The sequence below is a fragment of the Vipera berus genome (assembly GCF_964194415.1).
Source record: "Vipera berus genome assembly, chromosome: 1".
Lineage (NCBI taxonomy): Eukaryota > Metazoa > Chordata > Lepidosauria > Squamata > Viperidae > Vipera > Vipera berus.
Window position 1 is genome coordinate 242068955 of NC_138202.1, and position 27898 is coordinate 242096852.

The 27898-nt window shown below is 37.1% G+C and overlaps 2 protein-coding genes across 9 annotated transcripts in view; both read right to left on the reverse strand.

Moving 5' to 3' along the window:
* The window catches only part of SNX14 (sorting nexin 14), a 43827-nt gene extending 20912 nt beyond the window's left edge, over positions 1-22915 (reverse strand). The window contains exons 1-15 of one of the 8 annotated variants that reach the window (XR_014024623.1): positions 22476-22915; positions 20168-20288; positions 18072-18148; positions 17910-17988; positions 17333-17376; positions 15139-15226; positions 14500-14584; positions 14204-14360; positions 10621-10696; positions 6092-6136; positions 5913-5993; positions 5698-5812; positions 3514-3669; positions 1521-1645; positions 244-302 (exon numbers count right to left, since the gene is read on the reverse strand). Coding sequence is in view for 5 of the 8 variants with exons in the window: in XM_081313905.1 (XP_081170031.1) it covers positions 244-302; positions 1521-1645; positions 3514-3669; positions 5698-5812; positions 5913-5993; positions 6092-6136; positions 10621-10696; positions 14204-14360; positions 14500-14584; positions 15139-15226; positions 17333-17376; positions 17910-17988; positions 18072-18148; positions 20168-20288; positions 22476-22615 (1448 nt within the window). In the remaining 3 variants the exon portion in view is untranslated. Of the gene's footprint in view, positions 1-243; positions 303-1520; positions 1646-3513; positions 3670-5697; positions 5813-5912; positions 5994-6091; positions 6137-10620; positions 10697-14203; positions 14361-14499; positions 14585-15138; positions 15227-17332; positions 17377-17909; positions 17989-18071; positions 18149-18424; positions 18821-19374; positions 19417-20167; positions 20289-22475 lie in introns of those variants that run through there. The other 7 variants (XR_014024624.1, XR_014024625.1, XM_081313906.1 and 4 more) reach the window with 7 other exon arrangements.
* The window catches only part of SYNCRIP (synaptotagmin binding cytoplasmic RNA interacting protein), a 31717-nt gene continuing 24062 nt past the window's right edge, over positions 20244-27898 (reverse strand). The window contains exon 13 of the transcript XR_014024626.1: positions 20244-20288. The gene's annotated coding sequence lies outside the window, so the exon portion shown is untranslated. The remainder of the gene's footprint in view (positions 20289-27898) is intronic.

Below are 27898 nucleotides of genomic sequence, written 5' to 3' on the forward strand. Positions count from 1 at the left end.
ACAGTTGAAGCATCCCGCAATCATGTGACCATTATTTGTGACCTATTTTGCCACTTTCCAGCAAAAAAAAAAGTCCATGCAGAAGAATGGGTTTGCTTAACAACTGTGTTCTTTTGCTTAATTATCACTGCAGGAAATGTAAAAAATAAAATGGGTCCAATCACATGGGTGCCTCAACTTACACAAGATTTCCACTCCCAATTGTGGTCATAAATTGAGGACTAACCCTAACCCTGTACTTACTTGTTTGACTTGGAATTGCGTGTTGGGGATTCAACTTCTTGAAAGAGGTACTTGAAATACTAAATAAGGGAAAATAGTTGAAAATTGCTTCCATTTGTTATATTATATTTTCTTCAGAAACAATTTTACAAAGATACATATTAGAAATAAAAAACACTATAGTTCATATACGTAGCAGCATGGAAAACAGGACAATACTGAAATCTATTATTATTATTATTATTTTTTAATCCCATTTATATCCCGCCCTTCTCCGAAGACTCAGGGCGGCTTACAATTTAAGCACAAACCAATGTGCTTAGCAATAGCCTTCATTCGATGTATATGCCTGCTTATTAGGGCTTTCACACACACACCAAGCGGCATTATTACAAAGTCAGCTTAATTGCCCCCAACAATCTGGGTCCTCATTTTACCTACCTCGGAAGGATGGAAGGCTGAGTCAACCTTGAGCCTGGTGGGATGCGAACCTGCACTAATTGCAGGCAGCTGGTGTTACTTAAGGAGGCATTAGCCCACTGCTCCACCAAGGTCTTAAAGACCTAAACAGTAGATAGCAATAACTAAAATGTTTGAACATATTTTCTGATACTGTATTATGATTTTTAAAAATGTACAGTACATATTTGTGACAGTAAAAAAAGTGAGCTGAAACAAATATTTGCCTGATACCAAGACGACACTAGGGTCCATCCTGGTGAACCTCTCTAAAATAGAAAAAAATGTACTGGAAAAGACTTTCACAAGCCTATGTATTAGAGAAGAGACCTCTCTTAAACCTAGACAGACATTAAAAGAGGAAACCAGCGCTTTGAATGGACCAAGAATTAGTAGTTAGTACAGATACTAGCCATAGTGGCACAACATGATCATTATGCTCAATTTCTGTCAGTATTCTACATTATTATCTCTCTATTATTTTTAAGGAAGCGCCACACATATGCACTGCAATAATTTAAGCAGACATTAGAGCTAAAGCAGAGGGGTTATTTCATTCCATAAGTCTAGAATACTTTAAGACATTAGAGCTAAAATAGAGGGGTTAATTCATTGCAGAATACTGGAATATGTGCAGACATTAGAGCTAATATAGAGGAGTTATTTCATTCTAGAATTATGTCAGTTGAGAGACAAAAAGCAAATAGATTCCTTGAGCTCGAAAATTTCAAGACGTAAAACTGAAAAAAAAGTTAAAATTACAAACTGAGGTGGTTCAAATATAAACAAATACAAAATTACAAACTGAGGTGGTTCAAATATAAACAAATACTTGTTACCTCATTCGTGTGGCAGAATTTAGGTATGAAGACATTCTCTAAGAGTGAGAAAACTTGTTCATAGGCTTCAAAGAAACACCGCATTTGTTGTAGCTTCACAACTTCCTTATAGGGGCCTTCAGCAACTATAGATGAAAATGTGAGACATGTCAATAATAAATACGAAAACATTTAGTTATAGGAAAGTTTAATATTTAAGGATTAAGACATCTGTCTCAGCAGCATTTGGCTGATTTTGTTTGAGTTTAGAAATTAAGTAGAATGGGGCTAGGAGAAATTGGTTGAGCCCATATGTCTGATGTGCTATGTTACTTGTTCTTCGTTTTTAATGTGTTTACAACTATATAAGCTATCCATTTGTAAGTTCAGTAAATGAATGAACAAACAAACAAACAAACAAACCTCAAGGAATCCCAAATAGATGATAGATAGATAGATAGATAGATAGATAGATAGATAGATAGATAGATAGATAGATAGATAGATAGATAGATAGAGAGATAGAGAGAGAGATAGAGAGATAGACAGACAGACAGACAGATACATAGATACATAGATAGATAGATAGATAGATAGACAGACAGACAGATACATAGATAGATAGATAGATAGATAGATAGATAGATAGATAGATAGATAGAGAGATAGAGAGAGAGATAGAGAGATAGACAGACAGACAGACAGATACATAGATACATAGATAGATAGATAGATAGATAGATAGACAGACAGACAGATACATAGATAGATAGATAGATAGATAGATAGATAGATAGATAGATAGATAGATAGACAGACAGACAGATACATAGATAGATAGATAGATAGATAGATAGATAGATAGATAGATAGAGATAGACAGACAGACAGACAGACAGATACATAGATAGATAGACAGACAGATACATAGATAGATAGATAGATAGATAGATAGATAGATAGATAGATAGACAGACAGACAGACAGACAGATACATAGATAGACAGACAGACAGATAGATAGATAGACAGATACATAGATAGATAGATAGATAGATAGATAGATAGATAGATAGATAGATAGATAGATAGATAGATAGATAGATAGATAGATAGACAGACAGACAGATACATAGACAGACAGACAGACAGACAGATAGATAGATAGATAGACAGACAGATACATAGATAGATAGATAGATACATAGACATAGATACATAGATAGATGATAGATAGATAGACAGACAGATACATAGACAGACAGACAGACAGATACATAGATAGATAGACAGACAGATACATAGATAGATAGATAGATAGATAGATAGATAGATAGATAGATAGATAGATAGATAGATAGATAGATACATAGATAGATAGATAGATAGATAGATAGATAGATAGATAGATAGATAGATAGATAGACAGACAGACAGAAACATAGATAGATAGACAGACAGACAGACAGATACATAGATAGACAGACAGACAGACAGACAGACAGACAGATAGATAGATAGATAGGCAGGCAGGCAGGCAGGCAGACATAGATAGATAACTGAATGGGAGACTTCAAGGAATCCCAAATCTATAGTTTAGACTAGGGAACTGAAAGGATATCCCAAAAGAAGCCACTGAAAATGACTTCTGTATTGTTGTCAAAAAGTTACGTGTACATTTCCATGAAGTCATCAGAAGTCAACCTTGATTTTACTAAGGCACCACATCTGTTTGTTTCTCATTTCATGGGAAATATTGGGGGGGGGGGGGCTGATCAAGGTACAAAGAGAGAGCATTTTTTTATATAATTAGGGAATGCTAGAATTTCCTTGTTATATGCTCATTGAGTAGACCAGCCTTTCCCAATATAATCCTCCATAGGTAATGGCACCACAATGCCCCAAATTCTTAATATTGCTAAGACGTATTCATGCCAATATCTGTATTATTCTACAAGTACCATACAGAAAAAATGCAATAACTTCAAATATATTTTCCTTTTGATTTCACTTACTACTTTGTATCTCTTCCACAATGAAAGAATCAAATTTAATTTTGTCAACGCTTTCATCTAAGCAATATGTTTCATAGATTTTCTTGACTTCTTCATGCAGGGACATTTTCTCAGAATCTGATAATTCTGCCTGCAAAATTCTATTATTAAATTGCTCTGTGGATGGGGATAAAAAAGAAAGAAAGAAAGAAATGTACTGAGTTCCAAACACTGGCAGTTTTCCTTTATTAAAAATGTTCTTTATATATTTTGATAGTTTTACCTATTAAATCCATAAACACTGGATTATGATAACAACACAAACCCCAGCAACAAATCTGCTTTGGGATCCTTGCCATATATTTATCTCTGTAAAATTTAGAATAGGATGCATCACTGATGACTAAGTTCTATCTTTGGCCAAACAGTAAGTTGAAATTTAATCAAAGTTAAAGTGCTGCCTCTCACAGTGCTTTTTCCTAAGCCATAAAACCAACTATAGAAAGAGAATTAAGTCTGGGTGAAAAAAAAAAGGGGTGGTGGTGGTGGGGAAATCAAGACGTGAAATACAAAAATTTGCTGTAATATATTAACATGTAATCAGATATTTTAAAATAAACATAAATGTAAAATGTTTAAATGTTGTTGTTGTTAGTTGCGAAGTCGTGTCCGACCCATCGCGACCCTATGGACAACGTTCCTCCAGGCCTTCCTGTCCTCTACCAAAAATGTTTAAATGCAAACCGGTTAATCCTTTACTTTAAAATATTCTCAATATTTTTTCCACCAACTGCAATTTCAACAGTAACACTGTTGAATAAATACCAGTAAGTAAACTTTGCATTTGCTAGAAATTACTTGGCATTGTCTCTCTTACCAAGAACCAGAGAAATTCATTTGCAAGGAAAGGTATACGAATCTAAATTCAGAATTGAATTTGGCCAGCATGAAGATTCTGTGGCTCCCTGAGACAACATGAAATCCCATCCAACTTCATATAAATGAACCTAGACATTCGCAAAATGTATTTAGGTTCTTCAGAAAACTATGAAAATTCAAATAATCCAGAGGAGTTTGGGGGTGTTACATTAAGGGATACTTTGCAACCACTGCTTTTACCCCTTGAGATACAACTGAAGATTCTTTGATCTGTAAAAAACGGCAGTATCATAGAGTAGAAGTACAAAAAAAACCAAAAAACCCTTGATTTTATATTAGCAAAGTCAGAGACTGATTTAAGGCAATTCACAAGGCAAAAAAGTCAAGTGAAGCCAAATTGTATAGAAGTGGTTAGGGAGAAGACAACTCTCAAAATGTTAATCCTTCCTTCAGGTTATAAAGGAAAAAAAATGCTTTTCAAAGGAGAGCCTGCCCAAATTACTAACCTAACATTTTACAAATGGGAAAAGAGCCTTGGTGGAGCAGTGGGCTGATGCCTCCTTAAGTAACACCAGCTGCCTGCAATTAGTGAAGGTTCGCATCCCACCAGGCTCAAGGTTGACTCAGCCTTCCATCCTTCCGAGGTAGGTAAAATGAGGACCCAGATTGTTGGGGGCAATTAAGCTGACTTTGTAATAATGCCGGTTGGGGGTGTGTGTGAAAGCCCTAATAAGCAGGCATATACATAGAATGAAGGCTACTGCTAAGCTTGTAAGCCGCCCTGAGTCTTCGGAGAAGGGCGGGATATAAATGGAATTAAAATAAAAAAATAATTAAAAAAAAGGTTTGTATTTTTGGCAGCCCAGGAGATAATTATTTCATAAATGGCAGGATACAGATTCAATCCCCCTGCATGGGAGCTTCTAACTGGTACCCAATAGCTACTACAATATAAACAGAATGATGCATCAGAGAGGTTTTCCAATTCAGCTCACTTTTAAAAAAAAATTCAGAGTACTTTATTTTAAGAAATTTGAGTTCAATACATAATCTGAAAAACTTCAACAAAAAGCTATTTGTCCAAACTTATATTTTAATGTAATAAGTATGACTTTAAAAATTAGTTTTCCCCTTGTTTTCCTTCTTCCTTTCCATCCTCTTTTATGACAATGTATTAGATGATAAGCTTTAGTTTGGAAGCCACTTTATACTTTCCGTTTTGCTAGCGCAGCCTTTAATTGCATTGCGGAAGCAACTATTTTTTTTTTACAATGAATTTTTATTTCATGTAACTAAAAAGATAACATATTAAGAAGGATTTCTTACCTAACTCCAGGTAAAATTGCAGTACGTGTACTTTTCCTTCTTTCTTCAAAAAACTCATAAATAGAAAGAAAAGATCCTGCTTGTCTTCAAATTCTTTCATTTCAAAGTGCAAGGCCTTAAGAGAAGATTCAATATGGAATTTATTTCTAACTATCCATGTCATCATTTTCTAATTAAAGGCATATACACTTAACAAGCTTTTTTTTCACACTTACATAAGATTTTTCGTTTCTAGGTTCTGCAAATTTCTGCAAGAAAGGAACCAAAGGTGAAGCAGGTTCAGTTGCTATTTCAGGCTGTAAGAAAAAAATCCAGAAAAAAAATATCCAGCATCCAGGAACAAAACTGTATGATTTCACAATTACTATAATTCTTTTTTTCTTGTAGTACTCACTGGGCTATCATCAATGAAGATAAGTATTAAGTGGTTCACAGTATCCTAAAAGAAAAGGCAGACATATTTAAGAGGTAGCTGAGACAAAAAGCACCTCATGTTATATTTTCCTTAGAAACATTTCTTAAAGACTCTTAAGCCCCACCATTAGAAGAATTCGGCACTTCTGCCCTTCTTCCAACTTGTGTGAAAGACTTATTGGGAAATCAGCCAACGTCTTTGTAAAACTGAGACATAAACCACCACTTTGGGGCCCAGAACCGTATGAGATTCCACCTAACCACCTACTTCCTTTTCCTACATACTCAACACATCCAGTTAGGGTGAGGCTACCAGATTTGGAATGTAAATATCCAGATTATCTCTACATGGTAGCAAAGAGAATGCTACATACCTTTTTGTTCCTCTGCCCAATGACAAAAGGAATGTTGGGCAACCCTGATTTTTATTAATTTTTTCATAAAATTGAATATTGATAGACCAAGCCCAGGGCTCTAGTAGAAGAGCACTACAGGAAGAAGGGAGGAAGGATCAAGTTTGGGGGAAAAAATGCCACAACTTGTACTACCACCTCCACCTCTATTTCTGGTCCCATAATGTACACTGAAACAGCAATATGTTCTAGAATAGGGCTTTTCAACCTTTTCACCCATTGTACCACTTTCAGGATATGGCAACATCCGAGTACCACCAGTCGCCTAGCAAGGTGTCAAAAACTTGATGACCAAAAAAAAAAAAAAGGAAAAAAGTGAAGTACAGGTAGTCCTCAACTTAGAACAGTTCGCTCAGTGACTGTTCGAAGTTACAATGGCACTGAAAAAAGTGCCCCCCAAGCCACAGCTGAGCAAGACACCTGCCTGCCTGCCCGGCGGTGCTCTTCCTCCTGTTCGAAGTTTTCATTGTTGTGAGCATTTCTGTTGAGGATTGTCAGCGGAGGTGAGGTGTGTGTGTGTGGGTGTGTGGGTGTCTGGTTTTTATCCCCCGTCTGCTGGGTGGTTGCAGCAGGTATTGGTCACTTCACATGAGCCTGGGAAACTATGACCATCATAAATATAAATCAGTTGCCAAGCATCTGAATGTAAATCACAAGAACCCTGGAGATGCTGCAACATTCCAGCTGATAGGCGCTTCTTCTGGGCTCAGAAGCGCCAGGATCAGCACCAAGCTCCAGCTGGAGCCTGGCGCTGATCCTGGCGCTTCCGCTGAGCCCTGACAGCCCCGAAGAAGCACTGATCCTGGCGCTTCTGCTGAGCCCTGACAGCCCTGCAGCTCCAGCCATCTCTCGCTCAGGCTTGTGCGGTGCTGCCACCGATTCAGCTCATTCCCCTCCCCCACTACTTTTCTAGGATGGTCATGCACCACCTGCCAGGTGCCAATGTACCACAGGTGGTACCTGTATCACTGGTTGAAAAGCCTTGCTCTAGAAATAGAGCCCTCAGTACACCAGCCATAGAAATTTAATAAGTGTAGGTTATCTACAGTTAGATTCACACCTAAGACTGAGACTGATGGAAACGAAGGACCTAACAATTATTAAGATACAGTTTAAGAATTTACAAGTGAAACTCGAAAAATTAGAATATCGTGCAAAAGTTCATTTATTTCAGTAATGCAACTTAAAAGGGGAAACTAATATATGAGATAGACTCATTACATGCAAAGCAAGATAGTTCAAGCCGTGATTTGTCATAATTGTGATGATTATGGCGTACAGCTCATGAAAACCCCAAATCCACAATTTCAATAAATTAGAATATTACATGCAATCAATAAAACAAGGAGTGTACATAGAACAATATCGGACCTCTGAAAAGTATAAGTATGCATACGTACTCAGTACTTGGTTTGGGCCCCTTTTGCAGCAATTACTGCCTCAATGCGGCGTGCCATGGAAGCTATCAGCCTGTGGCACTGCTGAGGTGTTATGGAAGACCAGGATGCTTCAATAGCGGCCTTCAGCTCTTCTGCATTGTTCGGTCTCATGTCTCTCATCTTTCTCTTGGCAATGCCCCATAGATTCTCTATGGGGTTCAGGTCAGGCGAGTTTGCTGGCCAATCAAGCACAGTAATCCCACGGTCATTGAATCAGGGTTTGGTGCTTTTGGCAGTGTGGGCAGGTGCCAAGTCCTGCTGGAAAATGAAGTCAGCATCCCCATAAAGCTCGTCTGCAGAAGGAAGCATGAATGCTCCAAAATATCCTGGTAGACGGCTGCATTGACGCTGGACTTAATGAAGCACAGTGGACCAACACCAGCAGATGACATGGCTCCCCAAATCAACACAGACTGTGGAAACTTCACACTGGACTTCAAGCATCTTGCAGTGTGTGCCTCTCCATTCTTCCTCCAGACTCTGGGTCCTTGGTTTCCAAATGAGATGCAAAAGTTGCTCTCATCAGAAAAGAGGACTTTGGACCACTGAGCAACAGACCAGGTCTATGTTTCTTTCGCCCAGGTAAGACGCTTCTGATGTTGTTTGTTGTTCAGGAGCGGCTTGACAAGAGGAATATGACATTTGAAGCCCATTTCCAGGATCCGTCTGTGTGTGGTGGCTCTTGATGCACTGACTCCAGCCTCAGTCCACTCCCTGTGAAAGTCTCCAACACTTTTGAATGGCCTTTTCCTGACAATCCTCTCCAGGCTGCGGTCATCCCTGCTGCTTGTGCACCTTTTTCTTCCACGCTTTTCCCTTCCACATAACTTTCTATTAATGTGCTTTGATACAGCACTTTGGGAACATCCAACTTCTTTTGCAATTACCTTTTGAGGCTTTCTCTCCTTATGGAGGGTGTCAATGATGGTTTTCTGCACAACTGTCAGGTCAGCAGTCTTCCCCATGATTGTGATTCCTACTGAACCAGACTGAGAGACCACTTAAAGGCTCAGGAACCCTTTGAAGGTGTTATGGCTTAATTAGCTGATTAGAGTGGGACACTTTGAGCCTAGAATATTGCACCTTTTCACAATATTCTAATTACTGAGATTGTGGATTTGGGGTTTTCATGAGCTGTAAGCCATAATCATCACAATTATGACAAATCATGGCTTGAACTATCTTGCTTTGCATGTAATGAGCCTATCTTATATATTAGTTTCCCCTTTTAAGTTGCGTTACTGAACTTTTGCACGATATTCTAATTTTTCGAGTTTCACCTGTAGACAGTTCCAAGCACAATAGTATTTTGTAAAATTAGATGTTCAGTTGTGATAAGTTCAATATTTCCAGATATTGAGGAAGTCCTTTAGATATTACTCTGGGAGCACTGATCAGTTATTATTATTATACCATTATCTGCTTCTACAAGTGAAGAGTACAGAATTGAATGGAACTTTTTGCCTTTCTCCATGCTTTTGAAATAGAACTCAATCCCCACAAAGGAGATCCTGATGGGCTGGGCTTTGTAGTTCATTTTTTCTTGTACTTAAGGGGAAAAACAGGGAATTCATAATTTGGCAAACAGGGAAAACCTCCTCCATACATATACTTACATAACAGCTCCATTCTGCAAAGCCTTCTATAACCTGATTTTCATGAAATTCTTCTACTATTATACTACTTTGCCTGCACATGTAATACATGCAATACAATTTTTATAGACCTTAGATGTGGCTTACAAGAACCTTTGTGTAAATGTACATAAAATGATAATTTGAATTTATTTCTCTCTCTAATATGGTCAACTTAGAGGTTTATCTACCAGAAGTTTATCTATCAAGCTTAGCTGCCTCCCAACTCTTCTCTAATGTTCGTTCTTTTATGGTAAAATGGGAAAGACGAGGAGATAACATTTAGAGAAAGACAACTGCTATTCGAAGGAAGCAATCCTCGATGTCACAAACCCGTTTCCTTTCCCAACACATCAAGCTGCAGTGACTGAGAATGGGGATGCAAAATGGGAAACTGCACTTCAGATTTTAAAGATTCTTCAACAAAAACTCCCTTTTTAATGACCCTGTAATCTCTTAATTCAGGATACAGTTGGAAGTGACTGTATGGAGCTGAGAGTTTACTGTCAGATGCCCTTCCTGACACCACGTGGAACTCAAAGCAGATATTTTTTTATTTGTGCCCTGACAGAGAAAAATCTGTCGTTGCCTAGGATTGATCTTTCAATCTCCCATCTTAACCATTAGGCCACCAAGATTCTTCAACAAATACACTGCACCTAACTAAGATACCCAACCCTTGCAAGCTATAATTCAATTGGATATAAAATGAGACAACCCTGAGGTCAACATTTTTTAATTTTTTCATTAAAAATCTAAGTTCTCATCAAGCCCCTTCCTCCTTCATTGCACATTTCATAAGCCACCACACATGCCATGGCCTAGCCCAGGGGTAGGCAACCTCGGCTCTTTTATGACTCGTGGACTTCAACTCCCAGAATTCCTGAGCCAGCAACCTCGGCTCTTTTATGACTCGTGGACTTCAACTCAGGAATTCTGGGAGTTGAAGTCCACGAGTCATAAAAGAGTCACAGTTGCCTACCTCTGGCCTAGCCAAACGACCTGAAGCTTCTCAGCACTTACCGGATCAGCTAAGTAGTCCATAGAGGGAAGGAAAACAGAACCCGATAGGATTTCTCTAATGAGTAAGGTGAAGGTCCTGGAGAGAATAAAAGCCAATTTTATGCAATCATGCCTTTTTCATAAGCTTTCATGAAGTTAGCATTCAAATTAAACTGGTGTAAAGAATTTCTTAATGTACTGTTAAATAAATACATACATATATAATTTCTCTTACATTTTTTTCACAGAAAACTGCTCTGCACACGGACGCGTGCACGCACACACAAACACACACAACTCTTTCTTTTTGGTAGTCTTTATATATCCACCCACTCAATGTGACTTTGGGGGCATACAAACGAATGAAAAGTCAAAATCAATAAATTTTTTTAAAAAACCAACCCAACACCTGTCACTAAATTCAAGCAGGCAATACATGCCAAATGCATCTGAAACATATTGTAACTTCTAAAAATGGAGACTCTGCTCATTTAGCTTTTGGCAGCAGGTGATCCTGTAAATAATAGGGTTCTATGCCACACAGGGCATTTTTTTATGACAGCAGCCTACTGTATTTTCATCTCTGGATGGAACATTGTTTCTTCTTGATGCTTGTAATCCTTGCATATAACTAATAATTTCTAAGTATTTAATTTGCTCTCCTGGCATACATATAGAGAAGCCAGATACACAGAAAGATATAGCTTGGCACTGCATGTATTGTACTAACAAAGAAAAAACAGTTTCCGGTTTATAATTTTCTTTCCTTCGTTTCTCATGCTGCACATATGACTATTTGTGTCTGGGCAGGATTCCCTCAGAATGCTAAGAAAAACCTGTGGTGGGATTTCTGCCTTGGTGGAGCAGTGGGCTAATGCCTCCTTAAGTAACACCAGCTGCCTGCAATTAGTGCAGGTTCGCATCCCACCAGGCTCAAGGTTGACTCAGCCTTCCATCCTTCCGAGGTAGGTAAAATGAGGACCCAGATTGTTGGGGGCAATAAGCTGACTTTGTAATAATGCCGCTTGGGGGTGTGTGAAAGCCCTAATAAGCAGGCATATACATAGAATGAAGGCTACTGCTAAGCTTGTAAGCCGCCCTGAGTCTTCGGAGAAGGGCGGGATATAAATGGAATTAAAATAAAAATAAAAATAAAAAAATAAAATAAAATGATGTACATCTAGATATCACTGCGGTAATATCCTGCTGTTTCTTAGACAATCAAGGCAAGCCATAGGACTGAAAGGATAATAGTTGGAATGAGGGTAGATGGTGTAAATCCATGTAAAACCTATATGAAGAGTTGAAGTTGCAAGTAAGCTTTGTTTCGCTGTCACACTGAAGAACTGCAAGCTTTTCACTTTGTTCGGGTGATTAGCTAAGAGGTCAACACTGCTTTGCCAAAAACATAATCCGGAATGGATCAAATGTCTAATCTCTAGCATTTCTGAAGCTAAAAGAGTTGGGGCCAAGCTGTTACTCTGTTAGGTGTTCAGAAGAACATGCTTGAATGCAACAGACAATTGGAAATAACTTCTAGAATAGCTAAGCATCTTCTAAACAAAAAGGTTAACTAATTGAAAGCATAACATAGACTACACAAAGTGTATTTATTTATACACTTTCCCTTCTTTCCCCACAACAGCAACCCTGTTAGATGGGTTGGCCTAAAATGGACTGACTGGCCGAAGGTCACCCAGCTGGCTTTCATGCCTAAGACAGGCCTCGAACTCTCAGTCTCCCGCTTTCTAGTCTAGTGCCTTAACCACTAGAACAAACTGGCTCTCAAGCTTAAAAATGTTTCAAAGAAAGTGCTCTAAATTTTGCATGAGCACTCCCTGGCAACTGCCCAACTTTTTTATGCTACTGCTTGGAGAGAGAAAAAAGATGCTGCTGCCGCTTTTAAGAACTTCCATCTCCCCAGAAAATAAGATTCTCTTAAGTTTCCTTACGCGGATTTCTTGAAAGAGAATAGGATAAAATTACAGAAGTCTCAGCAACCAGAAATATTTCCCCTTTTCTCTGCCAGCTTCTTGAGGCAGATACTCATAGCTCTAGTGCAGGGGTAGGCAACCGTGGCTCTTTTATGACTCGTAGACTTCAACTCCCAGAATTCCTGAGCCAGCATGGCTGGCTAAGAAATTCTGGGAGTTGAAGTCCACGAGTCATAAAAGAGCCAAGGTTGCCTACCCCTGCTCTAGTGCAAACTTGTGAGGAAGCTACTTCTTAATTGATAACAGAGAACTGTTCAGCTAGATAGAATGTGAATCTCTCTCTCTCTCTCTCTCTCTGATTCTAAACATACTATCATGGGATCCGCCTATCAAAGTTAATGCAATGATTAAAGCAGTGGCAGTGGGGGGGGGGATTTTCCAGAAAAACTGGTATTTGTTCTAGACAGTGTAACTGGTTCTACAACCACTTTAGAGAAGGGACAAGTAAACAAGGCATCTAGGGAAGAAAGTGAATTTTGAGGTATTCTGTAGAGTATTTCTTGTATATAAAAACATGTATAGACAAGTGGTAATAGAAGTCCTGTTCATAAACTAATAGGCAAGGTGGTCCTCAAACTGGACTGGTGACATAATTGCAGAGTCAAAAATCTTTCTTTCCTGACAAGTTACATAACAGAACTTCTTCGGGATCTCTCAGAGTTTGTGGTATTAAAACAGCTATTGCTAGATATCCCAGAAAGGTACTAGGCCAGGGAGTCTATTCCAAATCTGGGACTTGCAGCCATTCACTTAGAAAAAAAAAGTCCTTGATTCTAGCACTGATTTCTCAACTCAGAGGCAAAAATATGGGCAGGCATGCCTTTGACGAGCAAAGGTTGTTGTTATGGTGGTCTCTCCATATTCTCCATTGAATTTTATTGGTGGATATCTCTAGAAGCCTTGGCCAAAAAGATGTGGACTTCCTTATCTAGTTGACCCCCAGAGGCAGAACTCCATTAACTCTCTGCAAGAAGAATACTACAGAGAGGTAAGTTCTTATATATGTCATTCACATAAAACATGAAGAAATACAAATACATGAACACAAAACTCATGCACCCATCCATTTACTTTTATATCTGGCTTTGCAAATTCAAGGAAAGAAATATTCAAACCAATTCCAAAGACCAGGTTTTTCTGACAAACTATAAGTATTCAACAGATCTGAGAAGTTTTGAGCCAAGTAAAATGCATTCATGTAAACCACAGGTCTGCTACTTGTTATTTTATTCAAGTTTATGTGGAATAAATTTAATCCTTTTTTGCAATGCAGGCCCTGATAAGCAGTTTCAATACTGGTGTGGCCTTTTGTGCAGTGGAGGTGGCATATCTGATGGTTGAAGATAAATAAAACATTATCCTTCACTGACTGAAATTTAGCACAATCAAACATCAACAACACCAAATTCATACCCTACACTGATGAGTTTTCATGAACAATGAAAGAATCAACTATTCAAAGTTCTTTTATCTGTTACAAATTAAGACTGGAAGACTAATCTGCCTATAGCAAGATTTTTTGACATGTTAGCTTTTCTATTTTACAAAAATTGGAAATTTAAACACACTGAATATTAGAGCTTCATAATATAACTTGAAGTATAACATACCCGCAATCTGTTGCCTTTGGAAGCAGAATATAGGAAAAAAGAAGTTCAGTAAGTTTTCTTAAATAATTGAGTTCATCTCTTCTACTTCTCAAAGCCACATGGAGTGATGGTCCATATTCTTCTAAAGCTGCTTGCTGTAAATATTCTGTATTTTTTACTGTAGAAAAATTAAATTCAGTAAAATTCATATGAAAATTCATTTCTGATAATATTTAAAAGAATAAAAATAAAAGCAAATATAAGAGCAGAAAGGTCAATTTATTTCTAAATATATGGCATACAATGTTTAATATTACCTTTCTGTCTAGCTTTAGCTATTACTTCTATATGCTTCATTGCTGCTTTCAGCATTTTTGTTGTTGTAACAGTTGGAATATTCACCTGAAGAACAAATAGGAAGAGAAATTATTTGCTCTATTGCAACTAAGAAGGTAACTGTGAAATATATTTGTTTATACAATGACATTTATGTTAATCACATGCCACCTAGTAGGTTCAACTCCTGACTGTATTATTGTACTTATGAAATAGTTTAAAATTCTACAGTAAATTTTATTTTGCTTGTAGCTTTTGCTTGTGTAAAGGAACTCTCCTTTGCTCTCCCGTTCTCTACAGCCTATAGCACCTTGTCAAGATCTTTGAAAATTAGGGATTTATTAAGAATTATTTTGGAGCTATTTTGCAAACTTCACAGAAGCATTCAGAAGAAGTGAACAACTATCTCTTTACAGTTCATAAAAACTCGTCATTAAATACTTTTCACTACTCTACTAAACTAACTTTTTCCAAGGCCTTTTTAAAAGAACTTGACAAGTATTAAATGAATACAAAACAATTATGTTTACAATGAGATAATCTCTTAAATATTTTTTACTATGCCTATGTCTCAAAGCATTAATTAAATACAATATCAAACCCATCATTGTGTTTCTCACCTTGTAAATTCTGCGAAGTAACACAGATGCAAAAAATCGTAATGTTACTCTTAGTTCATCCACGGATGATTCATCATCAGTTATCTCTCTATAGAATTTCAAAACAAAATGTAGCTCCATCTTAGTTTGGCTATGCTTTGGTTAGCTTAATTTTATTAAACAATAATACTAGTTTTATTTTAGGTTTACATTAGTTGGTGGACTTTTTCTTCATATACATTTTATAATCTTTATATTATTTCCTGTGTCTCTTATCTATAAATCAACAAGCCTATGATATTCCGAGGTCTATAAACATAAATACTAATACTAATAATTTGAGAACTTTACTCAAATACGCTATTCAGAATTTTGAAAAAAAAATCATATGTGCGTTCGGAATAATATAATTCTTGCTAACAATTTTGGGGGCCTTTCAACTTTTGTTTGAGGATCAATAATAGTTCTCTTCTTGCCCATCAGGCAGATCTTCAGAGCTGCCAAGGCTCAGAGACCGATATACATGGGGGAGGTCAGGAAATGGCTCTTTAACGATTTCCTTCCAGAGAATGCCATGGCAGCACCTTACCAACCATGGCAATTTTCAACACACATCCCACAATATTCCATAAGATACATGCCAAGATTTGCACCACCAACTGTGGATTACTTGTTGCCGTAATTAGTCTGTGAATGGGAAGGGAGAGAAAAGTTAAAAGAAGTTAAAAAAATGACAACAAAAAACCCTTCTCTCCCTCCATTCTCTGGCCATAGTAGAAATGGAGGGGTGCGTGGGAATGAGGTCTCCTATCCTCTTTGAAGCAAGCAAAGCAGGAAGATGAACCCAATTGCTGTCAGATCTCCAATTCCAAAGTGATCATTCTATGGAACTGAAGAACTAGCAGAAGTAATTGAAACTAAAGGGAGAGTTCCCCGCCCTGCCTCTCTCCTCCCGCATTTCTCATGCGGGCTACATCCCTATTTGCCTTTTGCTGAAGCAAATTACAGATCAGAACAGTAGCCAGCACTTTTCCTGCAGTAACTTCCTAAAGAGCAGCACTTTAATACTGTCGTTAAGTGGAAGAATTCTGAGGAAGCCTTTGAAATGGTCTTCTAGCAGTTTTCACACTAAATTTTAATTTAACTTTTTTTTTGCAAAGTTTAAACTTGAAAACTGGAACACTTACCAAACCTTACTAGGGAGCTTTGGAATTTAAATTATACCTCAGATAATGGGATTATTCCCCTTTAATCAAAATTTCTTTTATTTAGAAATTGAAGAAAATATCTACAGGTATTTAAAAATCAGACTTATAAATCAAAGGCACTGAGAGCTGAAATAAAAAGTTGAAAATCTAGTGTAGCTCAAAATGAAAAAAAGGAACATTAAACAGGAAAAAAGCTATAGATATACATAAACAAAATTCTGCATCGTGCAGGATCCTGTCTTGTAACTTAGAATTGCCAACTCCCATAAAAAACAATTCTGAAGAATCCCTGCCCCAAACATGTAAGTATTTTGACATACTTGTATTTGCCTCAGTAATGCATGGACAATATTCATGACCATGCTACCAAGAACAGTCAAAATCAGGACAAAAAGGTTAAATACTAATTAAACTAAGAATAAAAATCAATTGCTTATAAAGTTATCCCATCAATATACATATATACTCTAGCTATTCTACACACACAAGTTTTTCACACTCAAAATACCAATATATAGACAGGAGAAGGGGAAAAAACTTGCATTTAGAATCCATAAAGTTAAGTGTTCTTAATTCTGTAGTAAGTCCTACTGTCATGGATTTTATCCCCAGAGAAGTATACATACTGGACAAGAGCTGGTAACATTTGCGAGTGATTAGTTTTACTGCTATTATTTTGTTGTTTTTATTCTTGGGTTGTAAGCTGCTTAGAATTTGTTTAAGATGGGCAGACATGTCAATGCTTTAAGTAAACAAATAAAGATGGAGGCAGAAATACAAAAATAGTCATGTGAAAATAAAACTGAAGTCAGAATTTAAAGAGTTAAATATCACCACACAAGCAAGACCTTACAATATAATTTCACTTAAGGTTTAAATTGATGGGGGGGGGGGAGAGGGAGGAATGTATAACTGAACAACCTAATTAAACCTAAAAGTAAGATAACAAAATACTGTTTTAGGAAGATCAGATGGAATTTGAAAGGCAAATTACATAAGAATCTTACCTGTACCAAGGATAAATAAAGTTTTCTAGTACTAGCTCAAACATCTGCAAACAAGTGAAATAATTAAGATGTGTATGCCACAAAATAGCCAACAATAATATTTAGCGCATATAAACATGCAAGAGCACTAAACAGAGAATATTTTTCATTCCATATTTGGTAGTTCAAGTTGTTTGTTCATGAGATAACCAAGGACATGGTATGCACCTGAAGGACATATTCCATAACATACGTAAAAACAGTGGCTACCTGCATCTATTTTCATAGTTATAGGTTCAAAAGTACATCTAGGTAAATTCTCGCATGTATTCAGTTTATGAGACACTTGAATAATAGCACGTAGATTTTCTAATGCTGTTACATTATCAGCAGCCAGAAAGAATTAACTATCTACCAGGGTAACAAGTGTAAAAATAATGAAAACCGTTGTTCATCTTGGGATTTAGAAAATACGACAGAAATATTTATATGTAAGCATTTTTAGAAGAACAGCAATTGATACTGCTGCAATAAAAAACCTCTGATTTAAAAAATGAGTAACATGAGTTATCTATAAATGGTGATGCTAAACAATTACCTCTGATAAGGAAGTATCAACTTTAGAAGGAACTTTCAGGCCCAGCCAAGGCTGATAATCTTCCAGCAGCGATGCAGGTCTATAGAAACAACAACAAAAATATTCCATTCATCTTTATTAAGATATGAAAATATAATTACCTACCAAAATATTTTAACTCACCCATGTCTATTACATTTGATATCTCCACATATAGCACAACTGCCATTCTGAGAAGATTGTTCTTGCAATTTTAATTGCTAAAAGCAAAACACAGAAAGAAATTCATTCTTCAGTATACTAGGAAAATAGCTATGCATTTCAAGGGGTTTTTTGGTAACAAAACTGATCACACTTTGTCAGTTGTGGAAGTGAGGGAATGCAATTACAGGTAGTCCTCGACTTACAACAGTTCATTTAGTGACCATTCAAAGTTATGTCACTGGAAAAAGTGACTTATGACCATTTTTCACACTTATGACCCAACGTCCCCATGGTCACATGATTTACATTCGGATGCTTGACAACTGACTCACATTTATGATGGTTGCAGTGTCCCGGACTCATGTGATCCTCTTTTGTGACCTTCTGAGAAGCAAAATCAATGGGGAAACCAGATTCACTTAACAACCGTGTGTCTAATTTAAGAACTGCAGCGATTCAACAAATGCAGTGAGAAGTCATAAAATGGGGCAAAACTCACTTGACAAGTGTCTCACTTAACAACATAAATGTTGGGCTCAATTATGGTCGTACGTTGAGGACTACCTGTACAGTATGGAAAAAAACCAGAAAATATTCCCCTAGCATAAATATATTTTGAGAGACATTAGCTAGAAAGCTCAGTTAATTTACACTGAAGCAATTCTCAAATGTATGGAGTCTGGCTCCCACTTTAAAATGTCATTTTTCCTTCTCTTCTGCCTCCCCTTTCTCCCCATTAGTCCTTATTAGCTACTACTGAAAGACTAACTTTCCCATCAAGCCAACCGAAGCAGAGAAATAGGAATATATTACCTAATCTTGCCTTGGATAATGCTGCAAGTGAAAACTTTGCAAGTTCCCCCTTTTTTAACACTACAGTCAGTTCTGGGTTTATTTGTTTAAAGCAACAGTATTATCAAACCTTAGCTGAAAATACAGTTAGTCCTCAACTTACGACCATCAGTTTAGTGTCAGTTTGAAGTTACAATGGCACTGAAAAAAGTGACATGGTTATTTTTCACACTGTTGTAGCATCCCCATGGCCATGTGTATTTATGACGATTGCTGCATCCTAGGGTCAGGTGATCACCTCTTGTGACCTTCTGACAAGCAAAGTCAAAGGGGAAGCCAGATTCACTTAACAACTGTATTAACTTTACGGCAGTGATTCACTTAACAACTGTGGCAAGAAAGGGTTTCAAATGGGAAAAGATCCACTTAACAACTGTTTCGCTTAGCAACATAAATTTTGGGATCACTTGCAGTCATAAGTCGAGGATACCTGTAAGTAGAAAAATACAAATTGCCTTAGAATCTCCCTTTCATTACAACTTCAAGTCACTTCTCCAGTCTCATAAGCTTGCCAGCACTACTTTCATAAAACCTACAACTGAAGACTCTGTGTGCTTTATATGCACGTTTCATAGCCTTTTTGTATGATCTAAAAATACAGAAAGCAAAATAAGGATGAACAATTTCTTCCTAGCCATGATTCCTAAATATTAGTTCACTACTAGGTTATATATTCAGTATTTATACAGTGAACTCCTCAAAATAAAATTCTTTATATGTTATGAATATATCCTACCCAGTAAGTCAATGAAAATCTATCAAATAATTTAATTGATTAAAGGATAGTCTTACAATCAATTTTTTGAGAATGATAAAAGAATGAATTTTTTTTAAAAAAATGCCATTAAACCTATGGGTGAAATTAAAGTAACTTTATTAATCCACAATGGCAAAATGCATTTCCTGTTCCCACTAGAAATCTTTACATATAGAATCCAAATTTGCCGAACTACGAAATGTTTCAAAACATATAAGGGTGCAAAAGTAAAAGAAAAACTTTAACACAATAACAAGTTTATTTCTACAACGTTTTTCTTCCTTTTAGATCAAGGATATATTTAATTTGCATCACTAGCAACTAAAAGTAATTACTAATGAATACATCTAAAATGTCAACTTCTCATTTAACATTAAACATGCTGAAGCCTGCAGGGAACACAAGCAATATTTCACTAATGTCCATCATGAGATATGAAAAGTACATTGATAAAATTATACATTACCTTGGATTTTTGTTTTATTGTAAACAGAATATTTGGTAAGAGGGTATCTGGTCCTAAGTAACAATAGAATGTTACAAATCCCGCCACAAAAGACCAGAAGATCATTAAGATGTGACGATACCTCAAAAGTAAAGGAAAAAATTACAATCCAACAGACAGTGCAAAATAACAGAGCTCTGCCTCCAAATCTGGAATATTATACTCAATACCTACATGCCAAAAGTATAACATACTTATCAAAACAGTCATCCTGCATGGTATGTACTTTAGAAATAGCACACTCAGGCCCAATGGGCCAATTTACAGAATGCTTTATTAATATTTTTAAGAGAAAATGTTACTTTGTTGTCCAGTGTCCTTCTGGATAGTGAGATGGGTGGTGTATAAATTTGATAAATAAATAAATAAAAATACTGTAGTTAGGAATATGCAAATATCATACATCAAGGAAGGAAGGAAAATGGCAACCAAAACCCAAAAAAAGGGGGGGAAAGGGGAAAAAAGAAGGATTTGATGCTTTAGTTTCATTTCAGCAATCTAAGGAGAAATCTCTTTACAATAACCAAAGAGCAATTATTGGGATCATGCTGCAGATGGAATCGGTTAAGTCCTTTGCACCTGGCCCTTACTCTTGATCCTTTCCCCTACTATTTCAGAAAGGAAAATATTCCACATATACAAACCCACAATATACCTTGGTTACACATCCCTATTTCTATCATTCCAAAGAGATTGTTGCTCTAGGTTCAGATAACAAAGCAATTTAAGACAAGCAGGGGGAAATGGCAGAAAGCACTCAATTGTTAACCAGACTTTTTTTTTGCTAATAGTGTAAACACAACTGCACTGTTTCACCTTGCCTTGGAGGCTATTATGTCTTGACAATTAAAATCAGAATAGCAGTTTACTTTAAAAAAAATTTTAGCTATGCTTCCAAGACTCACAAATCTGTTATTCCTTAACTGGTTCTTTCCAGATTCTGACAATGTACTTGTTATCTGAATTTTGTTTTGTTTTGCATACAGTATGACCACAGCTTATAAATAAGATTTCCTCTACCTGGCATTAACAGATGTATAAACTATAACTCTTATTAGTCTTCTAAAACAGCTATACTGTAAATAAATATTAAAATTCACTAGTGGAGAAGGAGTTGACATCCATTGTTTTAACCAACATCCTCATATCTCTCAGTAAGAACAATTCATACTGTCCTTTTTTTCTAAAAGGAACTTTTGAAGCTTAACTCAGAAGAAAACCAGAGCTGGAAGGGACCTTAGAGGTCTTCTAGTTCAACCCCCTGCTCAAGGAGGAGACCCTATACCATCTCAGACAGGTGGCTGTCCAGTCTCTTCTTAAAAGCCTCCAGTGATGAAGCATCTACAACTTCTGAAGGCAAGCTGTTTCACTGGTAAATTACAAATCCCTCCTTCACATCAAAATGTTTATAAGTGGATTATGTACACTGAGACAAAAAGTGAAATTGGACTCTTTAGAAAGTTGGTAAGAAGAAAAACAATCATACATGTTTATGTTTACGCCTTCTACCTGCCTGAATCATGCTAAAAGGAAGGGCATAAACATATGGTAAGAAATTAGTAACTTGGATAATTGACTGGAGTTGGTGAAAACAATGTGTACTATGCTTGAGTTACATGTACAGTACTGTAAACTGAAGGGCTGGGGGAAGGGGAAACAATCCAGCCACTTCCATGTCAGTATATCTAATTTTATTGGCTTCCAATTCTTACTTGGCCAGGGGTTCTCGATGGGTGAGCCAGAGCCCCCTGGAAATCACATTTAAAAAGAACAAAAAATACTCAGTCACACTTGCAACAGTAAAGTAGGACATTATCAAAACTGGTTCTGAGTTTTACTCATTTTCCAGAGCAAGTCCTACAACTACAGTTCCACCACATTCAATAACTCGGTGGTATATATTATGGTGGTGGTGGGAATAAAACTTAAAAAAGTAACGTATCTTTCTTCCCCAACCTCAATGGAATTATTTCCTTTGTGGGGGGCGGGGGCTGTCACAGAAATCCACTGACTTTGAGAACCACTGGGTAACTTATATGGTTCCCGTGGCATCCCAATCATATCATGCCCCTTGTTTTAGAAAGCATCACATCTTCCCCTTCTTCATCCTATCAAAAAAATATCGTTTTCCTTCTCGAGTTATATCCTCCTCCATCGCCCCGTAGGGAGAAGCTGCGCCAGCAACACATGTAACCAAGTCCAAGCCACCTCGCTCATATCGGCCAGCATGACCGGGGGATCCCGGACCCAGGTGGGCTTCTCTCCTTACCGGCTGAGCAGGAGCGTTGCCACACTGAACCCCAAAAAGATACAGCAAAACAAAGGGTATTGCCGGCAGGTCTCGCGCAGAAAGTCCACCCGGCGCGCGCGCTGGCACAGCCTCTCCAGGGCCGCGCGTGCCCACCTCATCCTGGAGGATGGGGGGGGACCGCGCCCCCAGCTTCAGCTTGACCCGAGGATCCCCAGGCGCTCCGTAACACACTTGAAGGGACCGAAAGCCCCTGCCTTCCGGTTTCCACCACTCGAGCCTTTTGCATCACGTGGCGAAGGGCTAGACCAATAGCGTCGCTTCTCCAGGGCGGAAGATAATCCTCGCCGGCCCCGAAGCCGTTCTGGCTTATTTTCCTCCCCCGTTCCCTTAGTTATCGCCAATAAACCGCTGCTTGAAAGAAGCGGAGTCCGGTCCTTTCTTTGATTCTTCTCGCGATCTCTCAAGTTGCAAAAGCTATCGACCAAACAAGAAGGGGCAGAACGGAATATAAAGAGGCACTTCCGCCCTTACCGTGACTCTTAGGTTGCCCTTTAGCCTGGAGGAAATAAAGCCGATTAAAATGGCGGCGTCAATCGTTGCCCAGATGCCCGGAACGCCGAACCTCTCGCTTTCTGTTGGGATTGGAAGCCTTGAAACTAAAAACGCGGCGGTTCCCTCCCGAACCGAAGGCTTCTTCCCTCAGCGATGCCTGGGCTTGATTGCAGCGTATCCTGCCCACAAATCCATGCGGTAAAAGATTGCAGAAAAATGGTTTTCAGCACTGATAGGAAACTTGGGGACCAGATGTTGCTGAATATCAATTCCAATTTGTGCTCGTTTGCAGCCGGTATGGCAAATATTGAGGGAAGCTGACAGTTATACTTAAGCAATCCCTGGAGTATACCGTTCCCCACTTCCGATGCAAACCAGTTGGACGTCACCAGCGATAAATTGCATTCACCTGCTCCGCTAATGCGGCATACTCTCGTGCGGCTCCATAATTAGCTGGTTATCGAGGACGCGGAGCAGGCTTTCAAGAGACTGGTTATTAACGTCTTTCTTGATACAAGTGCTTATGTGAGTTTGCTGACCAATTCACATTGATTTTACTGCTAAATCGCTCTTCTAGATTAATTTAAAGCTGGCTACGAGCCTGTTTACTGGATGAACTCTGCTAAAAAAAAAGGTCGGGCTACAATTTGCAATCCCCTTATTCTTTCCTGGCTATAATGGGAGACAGCTGCTGTGTTTTAAGGCAGTTTTATCACGCACACCCCAGGACTCTTTCCCCCAATGATATTAATTCCCAGAAACCTCTCAGCTGAGCTAAATAGAATATAATCGGACTACATAATGGATCTCCCAAAAATTTCCAAATCCATTTCTATATCTTTAAAACCATGAACAATTTGGATTGTAAATATTTCAAGGAATATATTTTCAAAATATTTTCTTGGCCCAAATGGAGATTTCTGGACGTTTCTGACATGCCCCTTATCCAATGAAATTAGATACGTGAGAACAGGAAACACAGCCTTCTCTAGGGGCAACTCCATTTATGGAAAGTCGAGGTATTGCTGAAAGTATAACCCTCCTTCCCTAAGGTATTAAAATGTATTTGAAACTGAGTTTTGTATTTAAAGCTTAAGTAACTGCATTATATAAAAAGATGGTTTTTATGTCACGTGTTTGTGCTAGGATGTATTCCTTTAATAATATCATCTGTAAGGCTAACAACTATTATTGTGCAAATCAAAATTAATATAAAATTTACTTGCAGAAAAAATAGCTTAACATTTTGATAAACATAATTTGGCTTGCTATGTAGTGTGACCTGGATCATCATGTTAAAAAAATGTTTTTAAGCTTCAGTTTTGTGGCATGAACAAAAAGCATAGAACTCATTATCACGTGATATTCCCACAATCTTCTAATCCAGGGGTGTCAAACTCACAATGTCATGTGATGTGTCGCAATGTGTCGTGACTTTTTTTCCATTGCCAGCAATGAGGTGGGCGCATTTTTGCCGACAGTTTGACACCCCTACTCTAACCCATTACTTAACTAAAACTAATTTGAAGTACTGTACTTTCCTTTAAGATTTTTTCTTTCAGAAAATTCAATAGGTCATTTTAACAAAGTATACACATTTTGTACTTTAGCTTGCAATGAAATAGTCAATATCCAACAAAAATTAAACGTAGTTTCAGAATTAAACTACTAAGTACAAATGCAAACTATACAAAATGGGCACCCCCACAGAGCAAATGAGTTTCATCTGAATAGTCTTAGAAAAAGTAATCCAAGTATGGTTATTCTTGACACAACCATCCAAATGTCTGCACATGTAATTTTTCTCATGTACGATGTCCCAGCCTTGTAATCTCACTACAAGTAAGCCTTTTGGTACCGGCATGGAATTCATGATTCCATTTGGAATATAGTACATTATTAAAACAATTACGTTCTGCACTCAAGGTAAGAATCCTCGTATATTAATATTCTATGAATGCTTTTCTATTCCTAAGCTAACCTATATAGATCACATATAGAAACCATCAATCTCCCTCACAGAGCACTTCTGGGTGGTGTATATATAGGCATAAAAACACAAAAGCTATATATCTCAGAGGTATCTTACAAAAGCTATATATATCACAAGCAGGGGAAACGCTTCAGCAAGTTAGCCCTCTCTACAACTATGTGCTTCTCTGTGGGCAGCACAGCCAGGTCTACAGATCTTTCCAAAATGCCAGGAATGGAAGCTTGCCTCTCTTCTGGGAGAACATTTCAAAGGGCAACTTGCACCATTTTGCCCCCAATCTCTGTATCTGTGAATTCATGGACATTTCCAAATTGAATGTGAGTGTGCTTGGTAGAACAATACTGGCAAATTTTCCTTCTTCCCATCTTTTGTCTGCAGATGGGTTAAAATGGAGGAATTCCTTCCTTTTTAGAATTTTATATCACCTGTTTTAACTCAATCATACCGAAATCTTATTACCTACTTACCTCCGCTGTCTGTGCACAACCTCTTCAGAATACCAGACAATCATACTAACATAACCCTATTCTAGAAGGGTATGTGAATATTAGGATTAAATATGTATGACATTAATCATTTAATATTAACTTTATGTTTGTGAGTGTTGAACACATGTACTATTCCTAGAATTCCAAGTCTTTTTTTTGGGGGGGGGGGAGGCAGTATACACTTCATATAACCATCTTGAAGTTTTGTTCTAAAAAGTATTAACAAGTGTAACACTTCCACTGGAATACTATGGCATAATACAACTATAGTAAATACAACGTCACAAGTTTGTTTCTTTTGCAGCAATGAAATCCAACAAAACTCATTGCTTGATTAAATATAGTATCCAGTTAAGTCATTCATATTTAACTGATTCTAATCTCAAAAGTTGTACTATCAATCAATTTACAACTATTTTATTTTTAACGAATATCTTTTTTAAAAATAATTTTGAGTTTCATTTCTAATGTGATTTTTTCCTCCACCTTTTACTGTAATAAAGTATGCTTAACATCACCCCTATTTACTTCATAAAACATAACTTTTTACCAAGGACTATCAAAAATATATGCATACTTTTTTACAGTTTTCTTTAAAAGCCATCTTTGAAGGGCAAACAGAATTTCAGGATACCTTTATGTAGTTGACAATGCTCAGTTAATGATTTCTTGTCAGAATATTCTTTAAAGACTATCTTAAATTGTGCTTATTTTTTGGATGATCATGTCAATACATGGGAAACTATTCAAATAGTGGCAATTGCCCCTGTCTAGTATATAAGCCCTGGGATTTCCAGATTTTTCCCCCACTTCAGCCTAATTTAGTTATATACTACCTGTGATTAAGAGTACTTATTAGAGTATAAACAATCAAATTTAGTTTACTGATCACTTCTTATATTCACTGTTTGCAAATATTGTTGCTCATCAAGTTCACTTTAGTTCAGCTATATGTTATGTAATGTAGACTATAAAGTCTAGAATAATTGCTTTAAACATGAGTTCCAAGAAATACTATTTTTCATTAAAAGACTAGTTCCAATCCTTAGTCTTCTGTAAGCTCTTCTATAAGCTTCAACAGTAACTTGCATAAGCTACTCAATTCTGGAACACAAATACCTTCATTAATATATAAACTAACACAGAATTATATACCTCCAACATTTCTGCTGTAATACAATAGTAAACTGTCTTAATATAACAGGATGTGTGATATTTTGTAAGCACCATATCCTGATAACTTCAATTAATATTGATGTGATCTACAACAATGACATCCATCATGATCAATTAAGTGTTATCTAAAACCATGTATCTATATATCCATTAGTGGTATCATTTCCTTTACATATTCAATTTTAAAACTTTCAAAATTAACATTTTCTCTTAAAAGATCAATTTTTCCACAATACAAGTTTCCACATGCATTTTACTGTAGCTTTATCATTATACTGTTAAAAAAACTGCACCAATGTCAGAACAGTGCAAATAATGTTTAATTGTAAAAGTCAGAATGGCTTGAATTCATAATTATTCGAGAACACTGTCAAGATTCTGTTACTTATTACTCACCATTTCTTACAAACTCTACAGGTAAGTCAATTCCAGTCCATTTTGACATGTATCCTATAAGCCCACTTTATCTTGTGGACGTGTGATTACAATTTCAGCTTCCATGTTACTGTAAATTTTCATTTTTCATCTGCATCAATATCTGTTCTGAATAAATAATCATTTACTTCCCCCCATCAAAATCAGTCATGCTTGAAAACTTTTAAGAAGTTTGTTTTTCAGCAATGCAAGGGATTTGGAAGATCCAAAGTAAGATGGTTTCTCCTCTTTCTAGAATTCCTATAAAGAATTAGGTCAGATTTGGCATGAACACCTTGACAGTGCTCTTCATTAAACCATGACAGTAAAGATGCCAGTTGGCACTACAACCTCATTGAAGGGAGCATTTCAACTTCCTTGGCACTGGGATTGCCAATACCAAGGATTACAATGAAATCAAAATTTAAGGCTACATTTAGCAAACCTAAATTCCATAAACCTCATCCTATCAAGTTTAAGATTTTAGAAGCTGATGCAACACTCATATTTCTTATTCAAATATGGAAAGTAGAACTTTACCATGGGCAGCATATGAAACTGTGGCAATAGGTGTTTCATTAAGCAATGACTTTTTACCATCAGCCACTTAGCTTTTCTCTTAACTAGCAAGGCACATTTACATATTCCCATGAATACTTGACAAATTTTAAATTACACTTTATGTCCCAGCTATCCCAGTAATTGACATACAATATACTAAAATGGTTTATTAATATAACAAAAATTCAATTAATGTGAGAGACAGACTACTGGAAATGACTATTCTAAAAAATGTAAATACAAGTAAACATACTGAA